This window comes from Nannospalax galili, unplaced genomic scaffold (assembly GCF_000622305.1).
Source record: "Nannospalax galili isolate Female #2095 unplaced genomic scaffold, S.galili_v1.0 scaffold390, whole genome shotgun sequence".
Taxonomy (NCBI): domain Eukaryota; kingdom Metazoa; phylum Chordata; class Mammalia; order Rodentia; family Spalacidae; genus Nannospalax; species Nannospalax galili.
The window spans coordinates 5471810-5494275 of record NW_008330777.1 but is presented as its reverse complement, the minus strand read 5'-3'; the positions used below and the strand labels follow the sequence as shown (position 1 = coordinate 5494275).

The window sequence follows — 22466 nt, the reverse complement described above, 5'->3', positions numbered from 1 at the left end:
AGGTGCATTTTACATACAGGCAGGCAATACACTCATGGAAACAAATGTTTTAAGAAGTTATTTTGAACTTTACCTGAATCTTCGTATATTTCTTATGTGAAGCTAAAAAGAACACTTATGAGTAATTTTCTTCATGAAAAAAACATTTTATGAAGGGCTTGCCATGAAAATAAGGTAAAAAATTTAATTCTTTCTGCTTCTACTGACTAGTAAGACATTCATACATAGGGCAAGTTCCTTAGGAAGAGAGGACAAAAATGCATTTTATTTATTGATATTCTGATGAATGCTACCACAAGCACTTAAATTCATGTATAAATTGTTGTAGTGACATGTTTACAGCCTTCTTGTGTATGTACCTTAAAGGAGAATTTCTGGGTCTTACCATAGTTCTGGTCATTTGTGACATTGCTAGGTTTTGTCTGGCTTGAGCTTGTACAAGCCTTGTACATGCTGTCACAATCTCTGTGAGTTCATATGTACGACTCCCTGTTGTTTCTGAAAAACACTGTTTTCTTGTAGTCATCCATTGTCTCTGGCTCACAGAATCTTTCTATCACCTCTTCCATGATAATACCTGAGTAACGGGGGGATGAATGTGATAAAGAGGTCCTATTTAGGACTGAGTACTCCACACTTTCTAATTTTCATCACATTGAATAATTGTGGGTCTCTGTTTTAATTGCCATCAACTGCAAAAACAAAACAAAACAAAAAAATGGCTTCTCTGATGAGAGTTGAGAGATACCCATCTCTGGGTATAGCAATAAATCATTGAGTATTGGTTTATACTATGTTCATTTAGTAGAATAATGATAATGACAGGTATGCCCCTAGGGTATATGTCTGATCTAGTCACAGGTTTTTGACCCCAATGATGGTGTTAGATATTGGTAATATCTTGTGGCATGGGCCTTAAATCCAATTAGAAAGTGTTTGGTTACACCCGAAACATTTATGCCACTGCTGCACTGATGGACATATCTTGCCAGACTGGTCATTACTGTTAATACACAGCACTCCGAGTTCATATTTGGGTAAGAGTGATTATTACTTTTTTTCTTCCATTGGCATGAATAGCACTTTCTAGTGTTATAAAAGCTAACCAGTAGGGATGAAACTTCTAGGTCAGTACTCACTTGATTTCTCCATGTTCTTTGATTCGAGTATATAGTGTTTTCAGCAATAGGGCCTTAACATTAAGTTCTAGAGGGTGACTAAGAGCAGCGAATTAGCTTTTAATGTTTCAAGGCTTATAGGACTCTGTGGGCAAGCATCTACAAAGTGACAACCCATTCCTTTGATTGGGTTTTTATTTGCTAGCCTATGCTGTCTAGTAAGAGCATTGTAGCCATATTATAGGGTAATTCAATTTAAACATGCTTTATGCATTTCTTTATGGTAGTCATCATAGTGGGTATGCAGCTGTATCTCATTGCTTTCCACTTTTAATCTCATGATACTTAGTGGTTGAAGGTCTTTTCAAGAACTTCTTGCTTATTTGTGTGTCAGGAGAGCTGTCTAATCAGATCATTTACTTTATTAAAAAATTTGTTTTTATTGAATTTTTGTGTATTTCATACAGAACATCTCAAACAATTTTAATCATCTTTATAACCCTACCCCCACCAGCACCCTTCCATAGCCTCCCCACCACAGAGCCCATATACTCTGTCATCCCTGTTAACGCTACTATGTCAAGTCAGTGTCCACAGACGTTCCCCAGTGCAAGATCATCTGCTGAGGTCTAGTTAACCTATCTAGAGTCTCTTGTTTAAAAAGATCAGCTCTTCTTCACCTAGCAGTAATCAGTTGTCAATATTTCTTCAGATAAGATGGGAATCTACTGTTCATTTCCCCAGTTCTATGCTGAGTTTTGGTCTGCCTGAGTTTGCATGGGACTTGTGTATGCTGACACCATTGCCATAGGATCATATAAGTAGGAGCTTGTAGGTCATGCACATCCTCCCTGGCTCTTACAAACAATCTCCCCAGCCCCTCTTCTGTGATGGTCCCTGAGCAGATCATTTACTTTTTTTATTTTATTTTATCTTTTTTTGGTCTTTTTGAGACCTGGTCTCCCTGTAGCTCCAGCTGACCTGGAACTTTCTGTGTAGACCAGGCTGGCCTTGAACTCATCTGCTACCTCTGCCACCTAAGTGCTGGGATTAAAGGTGTGTGCCACCAAGCCTGGCATAGAACATTTACTTTTAAGTTGAGTGATTGTCTTTCTATTATAACATTGTAGTGATTTTTATGTTCTCTAGGAACATATACCTTATCAGATATTTGATTTGAAAAATTATTCTTATTCTATGGGCACTCTTTCACTTTCTTGATTTAATTTCAAATGTAATTTTTTAATGGTGTATAATTAAGTTGTCATGACCAAATATCAGAGGCTGGATATCTTAAACAACAAAGATTTACCTCTGACAGTTCTGGAGCATAAAATCTTTGATCCAGGTACCTGCCTGGTCAGGATCCTTTATTTACCCTACTGTTTTACTCTTATACCCATTCTATTGTTAGAAATAATTTACAGTTTTAAGTCACAATAGGCTTCCAATAATATTTCATAGTGGCAGTAAAAACCTCAACATGTCAGGGCTGGAGTGATGGTTCAGCAGCTAAGAACACTGGCTGTTCTTGCAGAAGACCTGAGTTCGAATCACAGCACCCACATGGTAGCTAACAACTGTCCGTAACTCCAGTCCCAGGGGATCCAACAGCCTCTTCTGACCTCTGTGGGCATTGCACGACACTAGTGCCCTTACGTACATGCAGGCAATACATGTTACACATAAAATAAAAATAATAAAATAATAGAAAATCTCAACATATCAATTTATTACCTTGAAATGTGAAATACTGTTATCAAGCAGAAATTACATCTAAAACAGTCTGATAGAGACAAATTCTTTTAAAGTAACACAGAAAATCAAATTATTTTAAGATTATTTTAGGTGTCCACGCAATCAGAACACATTACTTTGTTTGAATGTTTTGTGGCACTTGGAACTTTTAGTGTGTTACAGTAATTTCAGAGTACACTATATCTGTGTCTACCACTAGTCCTAGACAGTCATACTGCTTAAGCCAGGATACTCTTTCAGAGAAAGACACTTAGAAGAGACAGGCAGTATCCTACTTTTATGCTTTGTTCTTCTCTGTTGTTTGATGTTCTCATGTCCTCCTGCTCTTTGGCACATTCGACTTTAACCACATATTAATACAAGATGTTAGGGCACTGAGTATTATTCTTTCACCCAGACTCATCTTCTAAATGCTGCACACTGTAAAACTCTCCAAGGAAGGACAGTATGTTTTCATTTGTTTTACTGTTTCTACTGCATCCATGACACCATTTTAGCTTAGTGAATAGACAGTGATTTCCTAGTCCAAATACTGTTAGTTATATAATAATGCTGTTGATAGCTAGAGAAACATGATTTTGTTTTGTTTTGTTTAGAGGTAGAGCTTTGTTGGGAGATTTAAATATTCAGCTTGAATGCTTCTTTGTGTGTCTGAGTGTTTGGCATAGCAGGTATTACCTAACCAAATGCTAAAGCCTTTCAAATTAATACACAGCATCTTGTTAAGCATGTTTCCTGCTTCACACTGTCAAAGCGGTTGAAAATTAGCTTTTCTTGCCAAAAGAATTTTGAATTGGCAGTGATTCAGCCTTGACTTGAGTTAGCTACAGTGCTTACAGGGCCAGGTGATTTTTACTAGAATATCTAAATGTTAAGCAAATAATTAATTTGCTAATATTTTAGCCACAAAATAACCAAGGATGTCTTTTGCGCACTGCCATAGGTAAAAGAATATTCCTCTTGCTTTCATACAGATAAGTCAGGATCAAAGACAATTCACTAATTGGGCTATAAACCTAGAAACTTTGGTTCCTCTGAGAAATTTTCTCTGAAAATCTTATGTCTGCTTTCAGATACTTGATATAACCAGAACATGCCTAGATATATTTCTGTTTAAGAAAATTGAAAGGGAGGTGGAGTAGGTCAAAAGAAAGGAAAATTGAGAGTAGGTAATTTCAGTCATGAATCTAAGTCATAGTGATCATGTCTGATTATTGTAGTAATGCTACAAAAAGTAACAGGGTTAAGGAAACTACTCAAACATCAGTCCAGAGCCCAAGGAGTGTCTTTCCTTCAACAAGATAAACTCTACTTTGCCTTGATCCAGGAACCCCGAATCCAGGTCAGTGCAGGTAGCTGGGATCCTCTTAAACAACATGTAGGAACAAATACCTGTGTTCATGAAAACATTTGAAGTACGCTTTATCTTATCATTTCATTTAAGAAATAGACCACCATTGGAGGGTTGTATGAAAATCGCAAACAATAAAATGAGATATAGTCAGAGATAGGTGTTCAAGGAGGCTTGCTTTTCAAAGAAGTTTTAATGGCCAGAGAATTTTTCCATATAGCTTCTATCTTTGTGAACATTAATATTGTATTGTGCTATTCGATGTGTTATTTCATAGTGTAATTCTTTGATCAGCACACATTTACTAAGTACAAAGGAACAGAAGGGTGCAATGAAGCATTTTATCTTGTACAAGTGTACCAAGTATTTTTACTTTGTTATACTGATGTCTCATTCCTGTTGTGGGTCCCGCTAATGGTGCAATGGGAATTAATTTCCTCTAGAGGATAATCCTGATGACTCAGGTTCATAATTAGGATCAATATTAGGAGTTTTAAAAGCAAAGGAGAAATGGGTATCAATGAGATTTATTAAGTCACTTTGAGTATGATTATTTGGGTTGCATTTCAGCACTCCTAATGATGAAAAATACACCTAATCTTATGCAATAAAGCATGTATTAAAATATTAGATTTTCCTGGGCCTTAGAAGAAATTCAAGTTGTGCGTAGAATAACCATCTATGGATAAAATAACTTATTTTATATCAGTTATTGGATACTTTCTTTCACTGTGGCTTGTATAAACCACATTAAAAGAGATTATTTCATTTCCAATTACAAGATTCAAGTAATAATTTATTGCTATCTATGTTAGCCATTGAGGCAATGGTAGTTTAAAAAGTTTACCACTGTTCAACAAAATAGAAACTTTTCTGTTTGACTCTGAAGTTTACGCTGTTGAATCATGTCCCATGAGTCCCAGTAGACAGCAAATACAAGGCTAACTACTAGTTCTAGTGAGTGCACTGACTATAGTTCATGATATTTTGGGTGTTCCACATGAATGTTTTTAATTTTAAAAGAAATACATAATTTTAATATATTTTAATATTAAAGTTTTTTTATTCTTGAGAATTTCATACATGTATACAATAAAACATGATCATATGTGCACTCCATTTCCCCTCTTTGCTCCCCCAAAATTCTCCCAACAAGGCCTCCTTCCAACTTACTGTCCTTTTTGTTTTAATAACCCACCAAGTCCATGTAGTGCTGCCTACGTATGTGCACGGGTTTGTGTCCACTGCCTGGAGCATGAGAAGACCATCAGTGGCCACACATTTTTAAAAAATAAATGATTGTCTCTCCCCTAGCAACTATTAACTACCAAAATCCCCATCAAGGAACGGACTTAGAGAGTACCTCCTCCCTCTGTGCGGGGTTTTTGGCTTGTTTGATCTTGGTGAGTCTTGTGAAGGTAACCATAGTTTTTGAGTTCATGAGTGGAATAGACATGCCAAGTCCAGAAATTTGCATATCACAGAACACCTATCCATCCTCCAACTCTTATATTCTTTCCACTTCCTCTTCTGTAATGTTCCCTGAGCTTTGGTGGTCGTAGCAGGTATGAGAGTTGAGAAAAGTCCCATTTAGGACTGAGGATTCAGTTTTTCAGTCTTAACACTTTGGTGGTTATGGGTCTCTGCAAAAATAAGCTTCTCTGACTAAGGTTCACAGTAGCCTAGGTCTACAGATATAAATATCAATTTATAAAAGTCAATATAACATGATCATAAGCAAAATAACTAAAACAGGTTCTATTCTATGGTCTCTGTCCTTCCAAGGCATGGGTTTTGACTGGGATTACAGTATTGGCATGAATTTTTCTCCACTGGAGCAAGCCTCAGATATAATCAGAAAGCATTTAGCTAGTTCATAACAGTTATGCCACTGTTGCACTAGTGGATACATCTTGCTAGTAGGTAGGTATTGTAGCATTCAGGTTCCAATGCTGGGTAACTCATTTGATGTCTTTTCTTCCCAGACAGCCTGCATAGCACCTGGCACTATGAAAGCTAGCCAGTGGGGAAGAACAGGCTTATGTTAAATTTGAGATTGATTTCTCTGTCTGTAGCCTAGGTATGGGGTGTCATCAGCAACAGCATCTTACTGTGTAGCTATGGTGGGACCAAAGGCAATCATGAGAGTCTGCGTTGTTTTGGAGACATCTGCCCCCCCCCGCAACCAAATGCTACAAAAGAAGTATCCCATTTCTTGCCCTGTGATTTTGGTTAAATAACCCAAGTTTTGTGGAGCAGCATTTTCCACTCATGAAGGGTAATTCCAAACCAGCTCCTGAAGGTAATACTACAGAGGGCACACAGAAAACATGATGAAGTGAAAGCAATGGATTTGATGTGAGTCACCACCCCCCAAATCCCTATGTTGCCTTTATATGTGTTCCAACCAGTCTATGTTGACACTGTTGATACTCTAGGATTCGACAGCAAGTTGAATCATCTCTGAAAGGCTGTAATTATGGAATACTAGCTACCTGAGGTACCTGTGTATGTATCTATATATAAGGGCTATATATTGACAAATTAGAGTTCATAAAACTAAGTGCAAGGATATACGACATACACACTTCGCGGGGGGACAGTAAATGACTCATAGTAGGAACGTGGCTTGATGATTAAACAACCTTAAGCTGATGGACAGCATCATTTTAATGAGTATTCATATTTATGAGATTTGAGTTGCTTTGATTAGAAGGTTTTGAAATAGGAATTTAGCAAATATATATATATCTGTCATTAAAAACAGGCTTTTGCAGGTTACTATGTTACACACAGGCAGGTGTGTGTTCTATCCCCTACATCAGCATGCTGCATTAACATAAGCCACTGCACAGTTTTATGGAAAAGGCAAAACATACTATAGTTAGAACATACAAAAATAATCTGGAGGGCACAAAATATAATTTTCATGGAGTTTAAATCTCATTTTAATTTTAACTTGGGTGGCCTTAGTCATAGAGTTTGGTGAAAATTCTAAGTCCAGTTGTGCTTGTCAAATTGCATTAGTTATGCAAGTGATTCTACCTTCAAGCTGTCTTGCCCAGAGCTGAACATGAAGCATGGCTGTTTTACACAGTAATTTTCGATGACAGCTTTCCCTGGGCTTATGTGAGTCTAGAAGGCAATTATAAAATCAGAGGTCATTAACACTACATTTTATTATGTAACAATAATGTAAAAATCTATATATGTGCATACATTATTATGAGTAATAATGGGGTATTATTTTCTATAAAGCAAACATTGCTTCATAAAACTGATTTTTAAAATATATTTATTTTAATTTATGTGTATAAGTGTTTCACATGTATGTATATAAGTGCACCACATGTATTCAATGCCCCACAGAATCCAGAAGAGGGTGCAAAACCCCCTGAGGCTGGAGTTGTAGGTTGTTATTAGTAACCATGTGGGTGCTGGGAATTGAACCCAGGTCCTCAGCAAGTGTTCTTAACTGCTGAATTATGTCTCCAGCCCCAAAACAGATTTCTAAACTAAATTCTTAAAGATCCTTCAATTTCTAACTGTTTATTTTCAAGTGAATATACACAATTTAAGGTGATACTAATTTTTGTTTCATTGCTCTTATCTCTCTAATATAATACTTCTATTACCAATTTGTTCTACAAAATATGTCCTGTGGCTTAAACTATGAGGTATTTTCTTGTCTACATGTAAATTTCTGTGAAATTGTATCCAAAAGAAGGGAAATTTAAAACCAAGTGCTTTCTATGGAATATTCCAGAATCATTTGAAGAGTCATATTTTCAAGAAGAAACATCAAAATATAGTAAAGGGGGGAAGCACTGCCTAAAGGAACTAATTCTATAAACAATTTGAAATGTTTGAGTTATGCTAGGTGGTCAGATCAGCAGGCCTCCGTGTTATTCTCTTTCCTGAGATCTTTTTTTTTTTTTTTTAATTTGCTCCAGTTGTTGGTGAATAAATTCCAAACATGCTCTTTTGTGTTTAGTGAGGATGTCGACAGTGTTGAGTGAATATGATTTCAATGCCCCCTTATTTTTACTCTTATTTTTCAGGCTGAGTGTCACTCCTGGTACTTATTCAGATATATAGCTTCAGAAATAAGTCCAATGTGGGCTTGTTAATTAAGTGACCCACACAAAGAGAAAATTCAGGTATAAAATGAAAAATAGAATGTTAAAAATTGTTATCAAGATTAATAGTTAAATTGCCAGATGGACTAGAAACAGAAAGGTTAAATTTCCTTCTTGTAATGCAACTTCTGATTTATTTTCTTGAATCAAGGACTCACCTGCTCAATTAAAGCACTGAAAACATTTAGTAAATGAGAATACATAGCTTTGTTACCCATGATTAAACTTCAAATAAGCAGACATCATGGAATGAGTCAGTGAACTTAGTACTGTCAGCTAGCTGTCTATGTTTAATACTAAATATGAGAAAATTAATTTCAAGGTGAACACATGTATAAATAGACTGTGATGCATCTGTTAGACGAAGCCTGACAGGCACTGGTGATTTGCCAGGTGGACAGAAGCTTGAGTTGAAGCAAAAAAGGAGGGCTAGAGGATGGTCTCAGTCTAATACTCTTCTCTCGCCCAGGTTGCTATCAAGTGCAAGCAGCACACAGCTGAATAATTATTTAATGTCCAATGTATTTTGAGATTAAAACAAAAGAAGGAATTAAATTGATTATTGAGTGAGTTTTGCTGGTACATCCCTATAATCCCAGCACTCAAGAAGCTGAGGCAGGAAGATAGGAGCTTAAAGCCAACAAGACCCTATCTCATTAAAAACAAAACAAAACAAAAATGTGAACAGCAACAACAAAATCTAAATGAGTAGAACTCATTGGCCTAAGGGTTAGCATTTGTGATATGAGTAGCTAAGGCACTCAAATCACAAATTACTCAGATTCATCCTTAGCTCAGATGCAAATGCACAAAATGACCCAACAGTTAAGGCTCAGGGCTGGTGACCTTGTCTCTGGAACCTGACAGACCTGGGGGAGATTAACACCATTGTTGGTGTCGCCAAGTACTGGAATGGACCTGACTAGATTTACTTAATCTGATTTATTTTATGCAAGTTTTCTCATTTGTGTTCTGAGAAAAAATAAGACTGATATAATGAATAAACTGTATAATATGTGTAAATTTTTTCAACAACGTTTCTAACTTAAAGTTCTCAAAAAATAATAGTTTAAGAGAAGATTGGACGGTGGAGCAGAGGGAAGACAACCCAGAGAACTCATTAAAATAGGGGCATTTTAGATTTTGTGTAATTTAAGAGACATGAAGCTTACAGGTAGGAATGTATGGAAATTAGATGACTTATACTGGCGTATAAGAAATGATACTTTCAATTTTTTAGAGATACTAATTGAAAAGAAGTTATTTTATTTTTCTCTGCTTTTCAAAGGAATTGATGTTGTGTATGAAAAATAATTCAATATATCTGGAAAGTCTTATTTAAGAAAAAAATGAGTGTGGGTACTGAATGTGTGAATGTATATAAATACATCAACTGTAACTGTAACTAGTTTAACTTTACTTTCTTGGAACTCACTATGTAGACCAGGCTGGCCTTGAACTCACAGAGATCCGCCTGCCTCTGCCTCCCAAGTGCTGGGATTAAAGGCGTGCGCCACCACGCCTGGCGAACTTCTTTATAAACATGCCTTGCTTCCATCACTGCAACAGCAAACCGCTCTCTCTAACAATATCTATACTTGGACTACCCAAAACACAAAACCTACCAATGAAGGTTTTCTGTTTTATTTTGTTTTTAGGTCTGTTTGAGACAGAGTCTCCCTGTAGCCCCAGCTGTCCTGGAACTCACTACGTAGAACAGACTGGACTTGAACCCAAAGAGATCCGCCTGCCTCTGCCTCCCTCCTGAGTGCTGGGATTAAAGGCATGCGTCACCATGCCTTGCTTTTACTGCCATCTTTGCATTATTTAAAACTGGGTCTAGGACATTCTGAGTTCTTGTGCCATGAGACAGAGTCTCCCTGTAGCCCCAGCTGTCCTGGAACTCACTACGTAGAACAGACTGGACTTGAACCCAAAGAGATCCGCCTGCCTCTGCCTCCCTCCTGAGTGCTGGGATTAAAGGCATGCGTCACCATGCCTTGCTTTTACTGCCATCTTTGCATTATTTAAAACTGGGTCTAGGACATTCTGAGTTCTTGTGCCAAGAAAGAAAGGCACCACTCCCTTCAGCCTGAGGGTGTATTATGGCATTGTGTGTTCTAGATCCTGACCACTCTTTAAAATTCTAGGAAAAATATACAGACAGGAGAAAGTAATTTTCTTTTTTGGAAAATATGAAATTGGAGACTATGATTGGGGAACAGAATGAATGGCCTGAAAAGTTGTTGGGTGTTTCTGCTGGTAACCAACTACTCCTCTATTTCAGTGCTTCAGAGGAAGCAGCTTTTCTTTTGAACTGCTTTTAATTATACTTGCTGAAGTATGGATGGAGTTTCAGCATCTATCTCTCATTGGCTTCAGTTTCTAAAAACATTCTGTCATATGTCACGCTCTTGAAATATTTCCTTTTTCTATATTGTGATACAGCCTATGCAGAAATATACATAACTCCTTGCAGAAAATTCCAACAAATAAAGTTATATTGCTTCATTAATTTCTTATAGGCATAAATCTGCAATATAGCCAATTCTTGGTCACGAAAGTTTAGTTTACAATAGCATTCTTCCTGCTGTTTATAACTTTCCAATAGTAAATTATACAACATATATTATTTTCAAATCTACTTGGCTAAGTAGATCTGCTCTTGAAATCTTGTAGTAATACTTTCAAAGAACATAGTTTGGGAAACACTACACAAGAGAAAATAACATATTGGTTAAATGTATGTTTTCCCTCTAAGAATTAGTAAGACAAATATGATATTTCCAATGATCAAATGATAAATATGAATGTGTGAGTCACTGGGAGCAGTAGTATTAAAGTGTTAAATAATAGAAGCTAATCCTTTGGTGCTTTTTCCCCATTTACTGTCCTTTTAAGTGCACAGGTTCTCACTCATCCTAATCCAGTACAAACCACACACACTGTGTTTTCACAATAGAGGAGCTTTAGCACCAGAGCTGGTTTGCTTCAAACTTGGAAGCATACTGCACATTTTTTTGGTAAGAGACATCAGTATCAGATAATATTTCCTGAACACTTTGTTGAATTTTGGAAGTTTCCAGGAAACCACTGTATCACTTATATATGTGATAAAATATGGGAGACCATGATTACATTTCCATAATAGTAAAATATCAGATGAAGACTGAAATCATCAAAAAATTGTCATTTTTCTTTTATATTAAGCAAATTATAATGTTCTCACTCATAACAATGAAGGAATACTCATCAATTTTTTAAAAAATCATTTCATTACTAATGTCAAAATTATGACAAAAGCTGATTAGTTCATAATCACTTTCACTTGTACAATAGATATTTACTGTATGGTCAATATTCTACAACTATGCTAAAACCTGAAGTTATTAAAACAACCTTGTCTTAAATGATTATACTGTTTACTTGTGGTGATAAATACATAATTGACTTATAAAAACAAAATAGTGAGGTATTATACAGCACTAACAAGGAAAGGAAATGCTTAAAGATGAATTAGTTAGACAAAGGATCGTGTGCTAAAACACAGAAAGAAGGAGATGAGAAAAAGAATAGGTATGGGAATATGAATAGATATGGGAAATAGATACAGGAAAGTGAAATATGTGGTAATGGGTACAATCCTTAAACCTTCTGAAAAAGAGGTTGTAATGAGAAGAGTCATTTGAAATCTCTAAAACCCCTAATGGTGTTAAATGATGTTACTGTATGTGTGGCACGTCAGTGATGGGTACTGAGGCCTTATTGATGGAAATAACTGATAAGCAAGGTGAAACAGCTGTCTCTAAATTACCTTTAATATTGTCTGTAAGAAACATAGAGTACAATATAATATGCTACTCAAAAAATAGAAACATAGAGTACAATAGGTACTCAAAAATAGTATATGCTTGGATGTATGTATGGATGTATGGATGAATGCTTGCATAGAAGAATGTATGGATAAAGAGATGATGCAATGGAAAGACTGAGAAATTTCATGGGAGTCTTTGTCTTTCTAGCCAGAGCCACAGAAGCTAGTGTTTTGAAAAAGAGTGGATCATTTCTAGTGCATTATATGCATTTGAACAGGTTTTTCATCCCTATTAAGCTTTGCTATCCATAAAATAGGTCTTCCAAGAAATAAAGCATGTAAAATGCCTAAATCTAAGCAAAGCAAAACAAGAAACGTCTCTTTTGTGTAGTTTGGATTTTAAAATTTAAAATTTTATGAAGTTGAGATATTTGGTAGTTCTCAAAGTGTTGTGAACTTGAGAAGTACATAACATTTAGAAAGACTGATGGCAAAATAAAATAGAAAAGCTTATGGTCAGGAAAAAAATTGAAGAGATTGAAATCATCTCCAATAAAATAAATGATTTGTGGGGCTGGAGAGATGGCTCAGTGGTTAAGGCCACTGGTTATTCTTGCAGAAGACCCGGGTTTGAATCCCAGCACTCACATGGCAGCTAACAACTGTCGGTAACTTCAGTCCCAGGGGATCTGAAAGACTCTTCTGACTTCTGCAGGCATTGCACGACACGGGTGCACTTACCTACATGCAGGAAATACATGCATACACATAAAATAAAAATTATAAATAAAAAATTTAAATTTTTTAAAAAAAGATAAATGATTTGTGTGCAAAGCCCAGCTCCAGCACTCACTCAGTGTGTACCTTTGGCAAATGATGTAACATCTAAAGGTCAGCCACCGTGTTGGTGGTGTATACCTTTATCAGAAAAAAAGTAACAGCTAAAGGTCTCAATGAGATTTTTATAGTTCATTTCAGGTTGTTTAGTTTCTTTTCTGTTGCTGTGACAAACATCATGCCCAATAGCAACTTAGGGGAGGAAAAGGTTTGCTTCATCTTACAACTCCCAGGTCACAACTGATCCCTGAGAGGAGTCAGGGCAGGACCCCAAGGCAGGAATCTGAATGAAAGAACCAAGGAGCAAGGCTGCTTGCTAGTTTCTGTTCTGGTCACTCAAAGGCTCATGCTTAGCAGCTTTCTTGTACAGCCCATGACCACCTGCCCAGGAGATGGCACCACCACAGTGTTCTGGACCATTCCTTATTACATAAGATAAGGAATCCCTCACAGGCAAGTCCACAGACCAATCTGATAAAGACAACTACTGAATTGAGACTTTCCATGTGATTCTGCCTGTGTCAATTTGACATTTAATGCTAACTAGGGCAGAGGTGTTATTAGGATTAAAGAGGTAATAAATTGCTTAAAGTTCCTACATATTTAAAAATCAGGGAATGCTAACTCTATTGAATGTGATACTTATTTTTTTTAGTTTTTAAACTTGAGAGTTTCATACAATGCATTTTAGCCATACTTCCTTTTCCCATGCCTATCCTCACATCCCCACATTCATATTCTTTTTACCCCATCAATCCAATTTGTGTCGCCCCAACGCTCTTGAGTGTGGAACTAGCCCTAGAGGATGGACAACCTACCAGGGGTCACATTGTTAAAGAAATCTGACTGCTCATCATCCAGCTGCTGTCACCTACCACTAGTGTTTTAGTAGTGAGTGGAACTTCATTTCTACCTCCCCACTTCATGCTGGGATTTGTCTGGTTGGGCTTAAGCAGGTTTTGTGCACACTGTCACATTTGTTGTGAGCACTTACGTGCCCTTGTCCTGCAATCTGAAAGGTGCTGCTCCTTGTCGTCACTCACCGCCTGGATCTTACAGTCTTTCTACCCTCACTTTCAACACTTTTCCCTAAGCCTTGGGAGGAGGGATGAGATAAAGATGGTCAATTTAGGGGTGATAACTCTGTAATCTTTACTTCCTTCAGAACCAGTTGTAGGTCTTTATCACAGCACCTTTTACTGCAAGAAAAAGCTTCTATGATGAGGGCTGAAAAATGCACTAATCATTGATATAGCAATAAGCCATTAGGAGTCATTTTAACAGTGTGTCCATTTAATAGAAAATAAGTGGGTCTTCTAGAGGCCTATGAGCTATCGAACCCCAGATTCTTGGCCCCCATAACAGTGTCAAATATGGGCCTTAAATCCAGTCATATGATATGTATTTACCATCACAACTTTAGTTCCACTATTACACTGGTGACATCTCTTGCCAGGTCAGTTGTTTTTATAGCTCACAGGGTCCAGAGCTGGATAAGACTGGTGATTAATTTTTTCTTCAGAAGCATGTGAGACAAATTTGACCACTTTCTCCATTCCTATTCATTGTGCTTGAAGTCTTTTCTAAAGCAATAAAAGAAGTGGAAAAGACAAAGGGAATACACATTGAAAAGGAAAAAGTACGTGATTTGCAGATGATCTGATGCTACATAAATGAGCCCAAAGACTTCACAGAAAACTCCTACAGCTGATAAATGTATTCAGCAAAGTAGCAGGATACAATATTAATACACAAAACTCTGTAGCCTTCCTGTATCCCAACAGCAAACATACTAAGAAAGAAATCAGAGGAACAATCCCATTCATAATAGCCTCAAAAATGTCTTGGAATAAACCTAACCAAGGAACTAAAAGACTTATATAATAAAAGCTTTAATACATTGAAGAAACAGGGGCTGGAGAAATGACTCAGCAGTTAAGAACACTGGTGGTTCTTGCAGAAGACCCAGGTTTGATTCACAGCACTTACATGGCAGCTAACAACCATCCTAACTCCAGTCTCAGAGAATCCAATGCCCTCTTCTGACTTCTGCAGGCATTGCACGACACAGGTGCACTTATACACATGCAGGCTATACACTTATACATATAAAAATAAAAATAATAAAATTTAAAAAGATACATTAAAGAAACAAATTCAAAAGGGAACAGAAGATGGAAAGTCTTACAAAATGAAAAATAAATTCTTTACCAGATATACATCTGATAGATGGCTAATACCTAGACTATGCAAAGAACTATAGAAACCTTAATCATTAAACCAACAAGCAAACAATAAACAAAATTTTTTAAATGAGGCATGGAACTAAACAGGGAGCTCTCAGAAGAAGAAATATGAATCACTGGGAAACACTTAAAAATGTTGAACATCCTTAGCCATCAGGGGAATGCGAATTAAAACTACTTTGAGATTTCACCATTTCTCTGTATCCCTGTCAGAATGTCTAAGATCAGAAAAGAATGAAAACAAATGCTGACATGGATGTGGAGAAAAGCGAGCACTTATTCACTGGTGGTGGGAGTGTGAACTGTTGCAGCCACTGTGGAAATCAGCATGGTGGTTCCTCAAGAATTTAGAAATAGATCTACCACAAGATCCAGCTGTGCTCCTTTTGGGTATATACCCAGAGGACTTTGTATCTTCTGACAGAGATACCTGTTCACCCTGGTTCATACCTGCTCTATTCACACGATCCAGGAAGTGGATACAGCCTAGATGACCATCAACAGATGAATGGATAATGAAACTGTGATACAGTTACACAACAGAATATTATTCAGCTATTAAAAATGAAATTCACAGATCACTGGATGGGACTGAAAACAATTATCCTAAGTGAGGTAACCCAGCTATAGAAAGACAAACATTGCCTATTTTCTCTCATATGTGGTTGTTAGCTTTGAATCTTTGTATTTTAGTGTATTCCACTTGCAATATTCTTAAATATTAAGAAACGCTTATAGGGGCCATAGGTAAGGAGCAAATTTTCAAGAATGGAGATAGAATGCAGTGGTATAAAGGGGAAAAGGAGAGTGATGGTATGGGGAGGATAAAATGGAGTGAAGGATGAGAGGGTAGGGTAGAGGAGGGAATAAGAGGAGGCCTAACTAGCACTGAAGGCATTTTGAAAAACTATATGTAATCCTACTACTGTAGAAGCCCTCTAAAATATATGCATACACATATATTAAAAGAAGTTAAATGTGATAAGAAAGCAATACTCCAAGGAGATTCCTAATCTGAGCAAATAAAACCCCAGTAATAGGAACAGGATTGTATTAACCCCCAAACATTGCAGGCTATTGCCATTGCTATTGGTTACCTTGCAGAACTTGAAAGTCAGACCCTATTACTGAAGACATCACATACTTGAGTCATTAAACATGGAGAATTAAGCTGATACTGACCTGGAAGCTTCATCCCTGCTGGCTTGCTTTCAAAATGATACTTATTTGCTCATTTCATACTGAGAGTAAAAATGGAACAGTGGATATAAATAAATACTGGAAAAAGTATAAAATGTATTATTATTAATTAATCTATGTGGTATTCACATATGTTATGACTCCAGATATGTAAATCATGCTTTACCAGTCTTACGATCTGATCCTGTGCATAAAGAAAGCCTGCTGCAGGCATCCCTTTGGATCAGTTTAGGGAGATCTGCCAAATATTTGCAGTCACAGTTAATTATTTGGATAACTGAAAAGAGGGCTGCTAAATATACCACGATTTTGAGTCATGTAAACTCGGTGAACAATTGGCTCAAAATGCTTTTTTTTTTGGTCTTTTTGAGACAAAGTCTCCCTGTAGCCCCAGCTTACCTGGAACTCGCTATGTATACCAGGCTTGCCTCGAACTCACAGAAATCCACCTGCCTCTGCCTCCCAAATGTTGGGATTAAAGGCGTGCACCACCATGCCCGGCTCAAAATGCTATTTTAGAAAAGCACTAGCCTTCTAGTCTGGAGAACTAAGCTCAGAATTCAGTTAACCTCTGCAACTGTGAGGTCTGTGAACTTATATCTATATCTTAGGTGATTCAAATTCCTCAGTCATAAGATATGGATGAGAATCCCAAAGTTGGAATTTGGAGAGAAAGATTAGATTGTGAATGTAAAAATAATGCCAGAACATCTTAAGAAGTGGTAAATGAACATTTATAATGTTCAGAATCAGCGCCATGGTAACAGTTTCATCGTAACTGAGTTCTGTCTTCTTTTTTAAGCACTTATAGATTATGTTATCACTTGTTCTCATAGCAAACAAAAAATATACTTCATTTACAGACTTGTGATATCAGAGGTGCATGAGGAGAAGTAAAAATTCAAAATTGTCCATAATTTGGTAACTTGAGATATCTAATATTAAAATTGTGAAATCAAACTGGGGATGGCTCAGTGGATTTGAACACTTGGTGTGCAAGCATGAAGACATTTTAGTTTGAATCCCTGATCCATGTAAAAGCCAGATATGGCCAACCATATCAAAAACACCAACACTGGGTGGGAGAGGGAAGAGACAGGCAGATAGGAGTCTGGCTAGTTTTGCCCAAATACTGAGCATCAGGTTCAGTGAGAGACCCTGTCTCAAGGAATAAGGTGAGAGCAGTAGAAGATATGTGCCTACGTCTGGCTTTTGCATTGTGCCCCCAGAGGCGCACAAACGTGCACACAGGAAGACGTACAGATATAATCCACATATACAACAAAGTATTCAAATATTTATTTTTAGTCTTTATTTTTCTGTAGATATCATGTTAATCCTTATAGTAAGAGATACACATGGATTTTAATTGATATGCTCTCAAATGTAGAGCTTTTATATCTGTTACATGTTAGTTAATATACTGTGTGATTGTAAGATTATTATCTTTTCTTCATTTGTGTTATATGTATACATATGTATGCAGGTATAGAGGCCAGAAATCAACAGCAAATGTCTTCCTCTCCTTCTCTCCACCTTTTCTTTTCTTTTTTTTTTTTTTTTTTGAGATAAGGTCACTCATTGGCTGGCTGGGCAGCAAACTTACAGGATCATCTCATTTCTGTCCATCAACACTGGGGAGAAAAAAATGTTACCTGAGACACCATCCAAAATATAACAACAAATTCTTTCATCTAGACTCTAAAAACCAAGTCTACTCAGAATCCTTTGAAGCTGTGTAGAGGCCATGTAGAGAAACTCAGCAAAATAAGCAGTTTGAAACAAACAAAAATATAAACCCGTAATTTTTCCCAGCTTACATAATTATCGTGTTTTTGACTTTTCACTAAATTAGCTTCAATGGGTTGGGTTAACCAAGACTGTCTCCCCTTTCCTTTTTACATTTTGTTTTCTCTTTTGAGGGTGTCTTCTGAGCCTGAATCTAAATTGTTCCAAATGCTGGAATATTTATTAAGCATCAATTTTACTCTTGAGAATCACTTTAAATGGTTTGATGATAATATGAGTCCTCTTTATCATTATTTAGAACCTCATATATTATTTGTTGATAACACAGAATAGAATAGTTACATTTCCTGCTCTTGATGTATAATCTTTTCTGTGTCCAAACTCATCACAAGATGGTAAAAATATACATAATCATGTGGTTTCTGATCCCATTTTGGGAAACCACGAAAGGCTGATTGAATTGTCATTAACTATATGCAAATATAATCACACCATATCTAACAATTTTTAAGTTAAAATATGCATGTATAATGTATTGAAAATAAGTATTAAACACCCAATATGACCTAGATATTAATAACGTAACAGTGAATGTTTCAATGACTTGTCCACATGTATATGACTTTGCAGAAAGATTATGAAATAAACAGTAATTGGAAATCTTAGATAATGCTATTGAACCATTGATACACTTATCATTTCATAAGACAGAGCCTCATTCTTCACTTTCTTAAGAAATAACATTTTAATATCTAAATAGCATATTAATCAGAAATGTGCATTACAATGGTATATACTTTATTCTTTCTGAAATTTGTTATAGCAGAATCAAACTTCAAGATTTTAGAAGCCGAACTCAAATTTAGTCAAATTATTCATGCAATAACTTATATGAGCACTAAGGTCAAAGTAATGTGATGCTTTAGAAATATATTTGACAAACCCACACAAGGAACATACTATTCTTATCATAAATGTCATTGATGAGTATTTGTTTGAATCACCAGCCAAGATACTTTAATAATAGCAATATGTATTGATCATCAAACTAGATGAATTTCAATTTATGTGTTCCATCTGTTCTTCCTGCTTGAGTTCATTTTGTATATTTCAAGTATATCTTCAAATATTTTTATTTCCCTTTCAGGAATTTGCTGCACTGACTAAAGAACTGAATGCCTGCCGAGAACAGCTTCTAGAAAAGGAAGAAGAGATCTCAGAACTTAAAGCTGAAAGAAACAACACAAGAGTAAGTGTTAGCTCCTTCTTGGATTCTACATACTGTCCAGTGTCATGTTTCTAGTATATAGATATAAAAGCTTTAAAAATTTTTAGGAGTACTTTCAGCAGATGCCAGTTGCAGTCAGTTACTTTAACTCTTTTTAAAAGAGGGAATGTGGTACAATGCTCGAAAAGACAAGAAACCAGAAATTATAGGTTCTACTACCAAATCACTATGTTGCCCTGGAAAATGTTCCTATGCCTTCTGGCCTTTACTTTATTGCCCTTTAAAAAGAGCTTCAGTGATGGAGAACTATCATACCGTGGTTTGGATTTGATTCATGGTTCATTCTAGCACAGAATTTATTTTAAAAACAAAGGAAATTGAGTTAAGAATGAAAACTATTGGAACAACCTCTGCTCGCTTAAAGGTGTGTATGTTTCATGAGATGTACAGATGACTTCCATGTCTGACATACATTCTACTTTATATGATGAAAGTCATATTTTCTAAATTCTGCTCTTGGATATTCCTGTATGTTGTCAATCAGATAATATTCCATTGAAAAATAAAGTCCAGAATTAGTCCACACTGTATTTTTTAAGTACAGAATAAAATGTTACTTTGTGTCACAATATATAACTTACCCCTTACTAAAAAATGAATTTAATTTCTCTGATAAAGGAAAGGATAAATCATTTTCAGATTATCTTAAATTTGATTTTAATATTAAGCACGTGAAAATATAGTGAGTGTCATAGATTTACCCGAATAAATCTAAGCAAGAAACTATGTTCAGTAGTCAATTCATACTGTGCTTAGGCTTAGACAGCAATATAAAATTACACCTCCATAAACTGTGTCTTGTGCCTCTAAGGTAGAATTGCATGCATAATTCTTATGCAATCAAACTCAATTTTTGTCTTTATTCATCAAGACCTTATTGTATGATGAAGACAACTCACATGTGTAATGTGCACGTGAATTGGTTTTTGTTGAGGTTTTGATAAGACATCACACAAATTGAAACAGGGAATTACAAGGACAGCGTGGATCATGTGATGAACTTTTTCTGTTTTTCTCTCCCTCTATAGATTTTTCCACTTTTGATTTTTAACCAAGCATAACATTTCCATACAAATTTATTTATTCTGTTCTGTCCCAATATTTTGGAATTTAAAACATTAAGCTATAATCTCTCATGTAACAAAGTACAGAAAAATGTGAAAGTAGAAGCAGGAAATGATAGTGGAGGGAAATACTTACCATTGGATTTATTTTCAATGAATCCTCACATTTAAAATGTACCAGGCCGTTTTAGCGGCTATGTGTGTATTTCTTCTATGTCCTTTCTTTCTACAGTCTTTTCTTAATATATACTCCTATTGGTATAAAGTGGAGATACTGTTTATTCCCACTTTACAGAGAAGTCAAGCCAACTCAGAAAAGGTTAGATAACATAGGAGAGGTCATACAAAGTAAAAGCGTAGAAGGATTGGCGAGGTAAAACAATGTATGCAGACCCTATACCATTGGCACAGATCCCTGAGGCCATTGGGAAGACTAGGCAAAGATTTACCATGGCTTAGAGGAAACATGGCCCAAGAGACAGAACTCTGCGGTGTGGCATATGTCATTCATTTTAATGTGGACTGATTTGGTGGACTAAGATTTGTTTTCAGTATCCACTGAATTTTCATCATATTAATTCTCATGAGACCATAAGCCCAGTTACCTGCAAAGGGTCATTAGGTAGTGAAAAGAGCATGCTGAGCTAATATGAGCTGTCTACTCAGATCAGATGATGATAATAGAAAATTCAACAGACGTTGAAGCCACTGATCATAAACATGAATAATAGTTGTTAGTACTTTGAAAATGTGAATGAAACAAATAAAAATGTTTCTATCTTCCTTAAAATAATATGGGGAATTTGTGTTGTTGATTTTGCCAAAGAAAAGAGATTTGAGTCTTCCCTTGTGTAAAATATTGATTACATAATGACTTCTAAGTTGTATACCCCCCTTTGAATTCTTCCATCCCAGCAAGAGCAAACAAACTACAAGCAAAAAAAAACTGTACTAAAAAATCAAGCATATCTCTTTCCTTTTCTCTCCAAATGCTCGATCAAATGTTGCTCCATATGATTTCCTTTCAAATAGATGTATACACTTGTTTTTCTTTCTCCATGTTGTGCTTTGCTTTTGCTCCAAACATCTACTTACTGCTAATGTCAAGAAAACAACAAACATATTATCTTCTCAATACCAGAGAATATTTGTGTTTGATTGTGAATTAAGTTCGATTTGTGTGTTCCACCTTCCAGGGTTTTGAAAAACCTCTGAACCTGTCTACAATTATGAATTTTCATCTGTTTATAAGTTGAAATAAATAACACAAAAAGACAATCCACAAAGATAACTGTTGGACAGGGTAAATTGTATCAACTTGTCATATCATTAAAACAACAAATCAGAAAGAACCCTGTATCACAGTGATAGTTGAGTAATTTATATTTTCTCTCTAAATAAAAATACAATTTTAGTGGTAGAAGAATGAAGTGAAATATATGGAGTTACTGTAATGATGAACTTGCACCTGCATCGACGGACATCTGGGTATAAAAGCTTGACCAGATAGGCCCTAACATATATGAAAAATGTATGAAATCTGGTGGGGGTGGGAAGGCTATGGGAGGTGCAGTTGGAAGAGGGGGGTGAGATATGATTAAGATTTACTGCATGAAAAGCACAAAAACTCAATAAAAACCCATTAAAACATACACATTAACACAAATTAAGGGCCGATGGTTTTTTAAAGGTTTTACATACACAGCAATCTCATAATCTCCACTTCACAGCATATGGTAATCCAAAGGCCATATGGCCAGGAGAGAGGTGATACAGCCCTTGTCTGGCCCTCTATTAAATACAGGTTATTTTCAGAAATCTTTTTTTTTGCTAGTCAAAGATTCTTTATATTTTAGTTGTTTCTTGTGCATATTACATGTCAATTACTTATATTTTATTTTT

At 36.1% G+C, this 22466-nt stretch overlaps 1 protein-coding gene across 24 annotated transcripts in view; it reads left to right on the top strand.

The window, feature by feature from the left end:
- The window catches only part of Ppfia2 (PTPRF interacting protein alpha 2), a 580223-nt gene that overhangs the window by 316799 nt on the left and 240958 nt on the right, over positions 1–22466 (top strand). For all 24 annotated transcript variants that reach the window (XM_008852254.1, XM_029555664.1, XM_008852263.2 and 21 more), the window contains one exon: positions 19360–19461. In XM_008852254.1, the coding sequence (XP_008850476.1) occupies positions 19360–19461 (102 nt within the window). The remainder of the gene's footprint in view (positions 1–19359; positions 19462–22466) is intronic.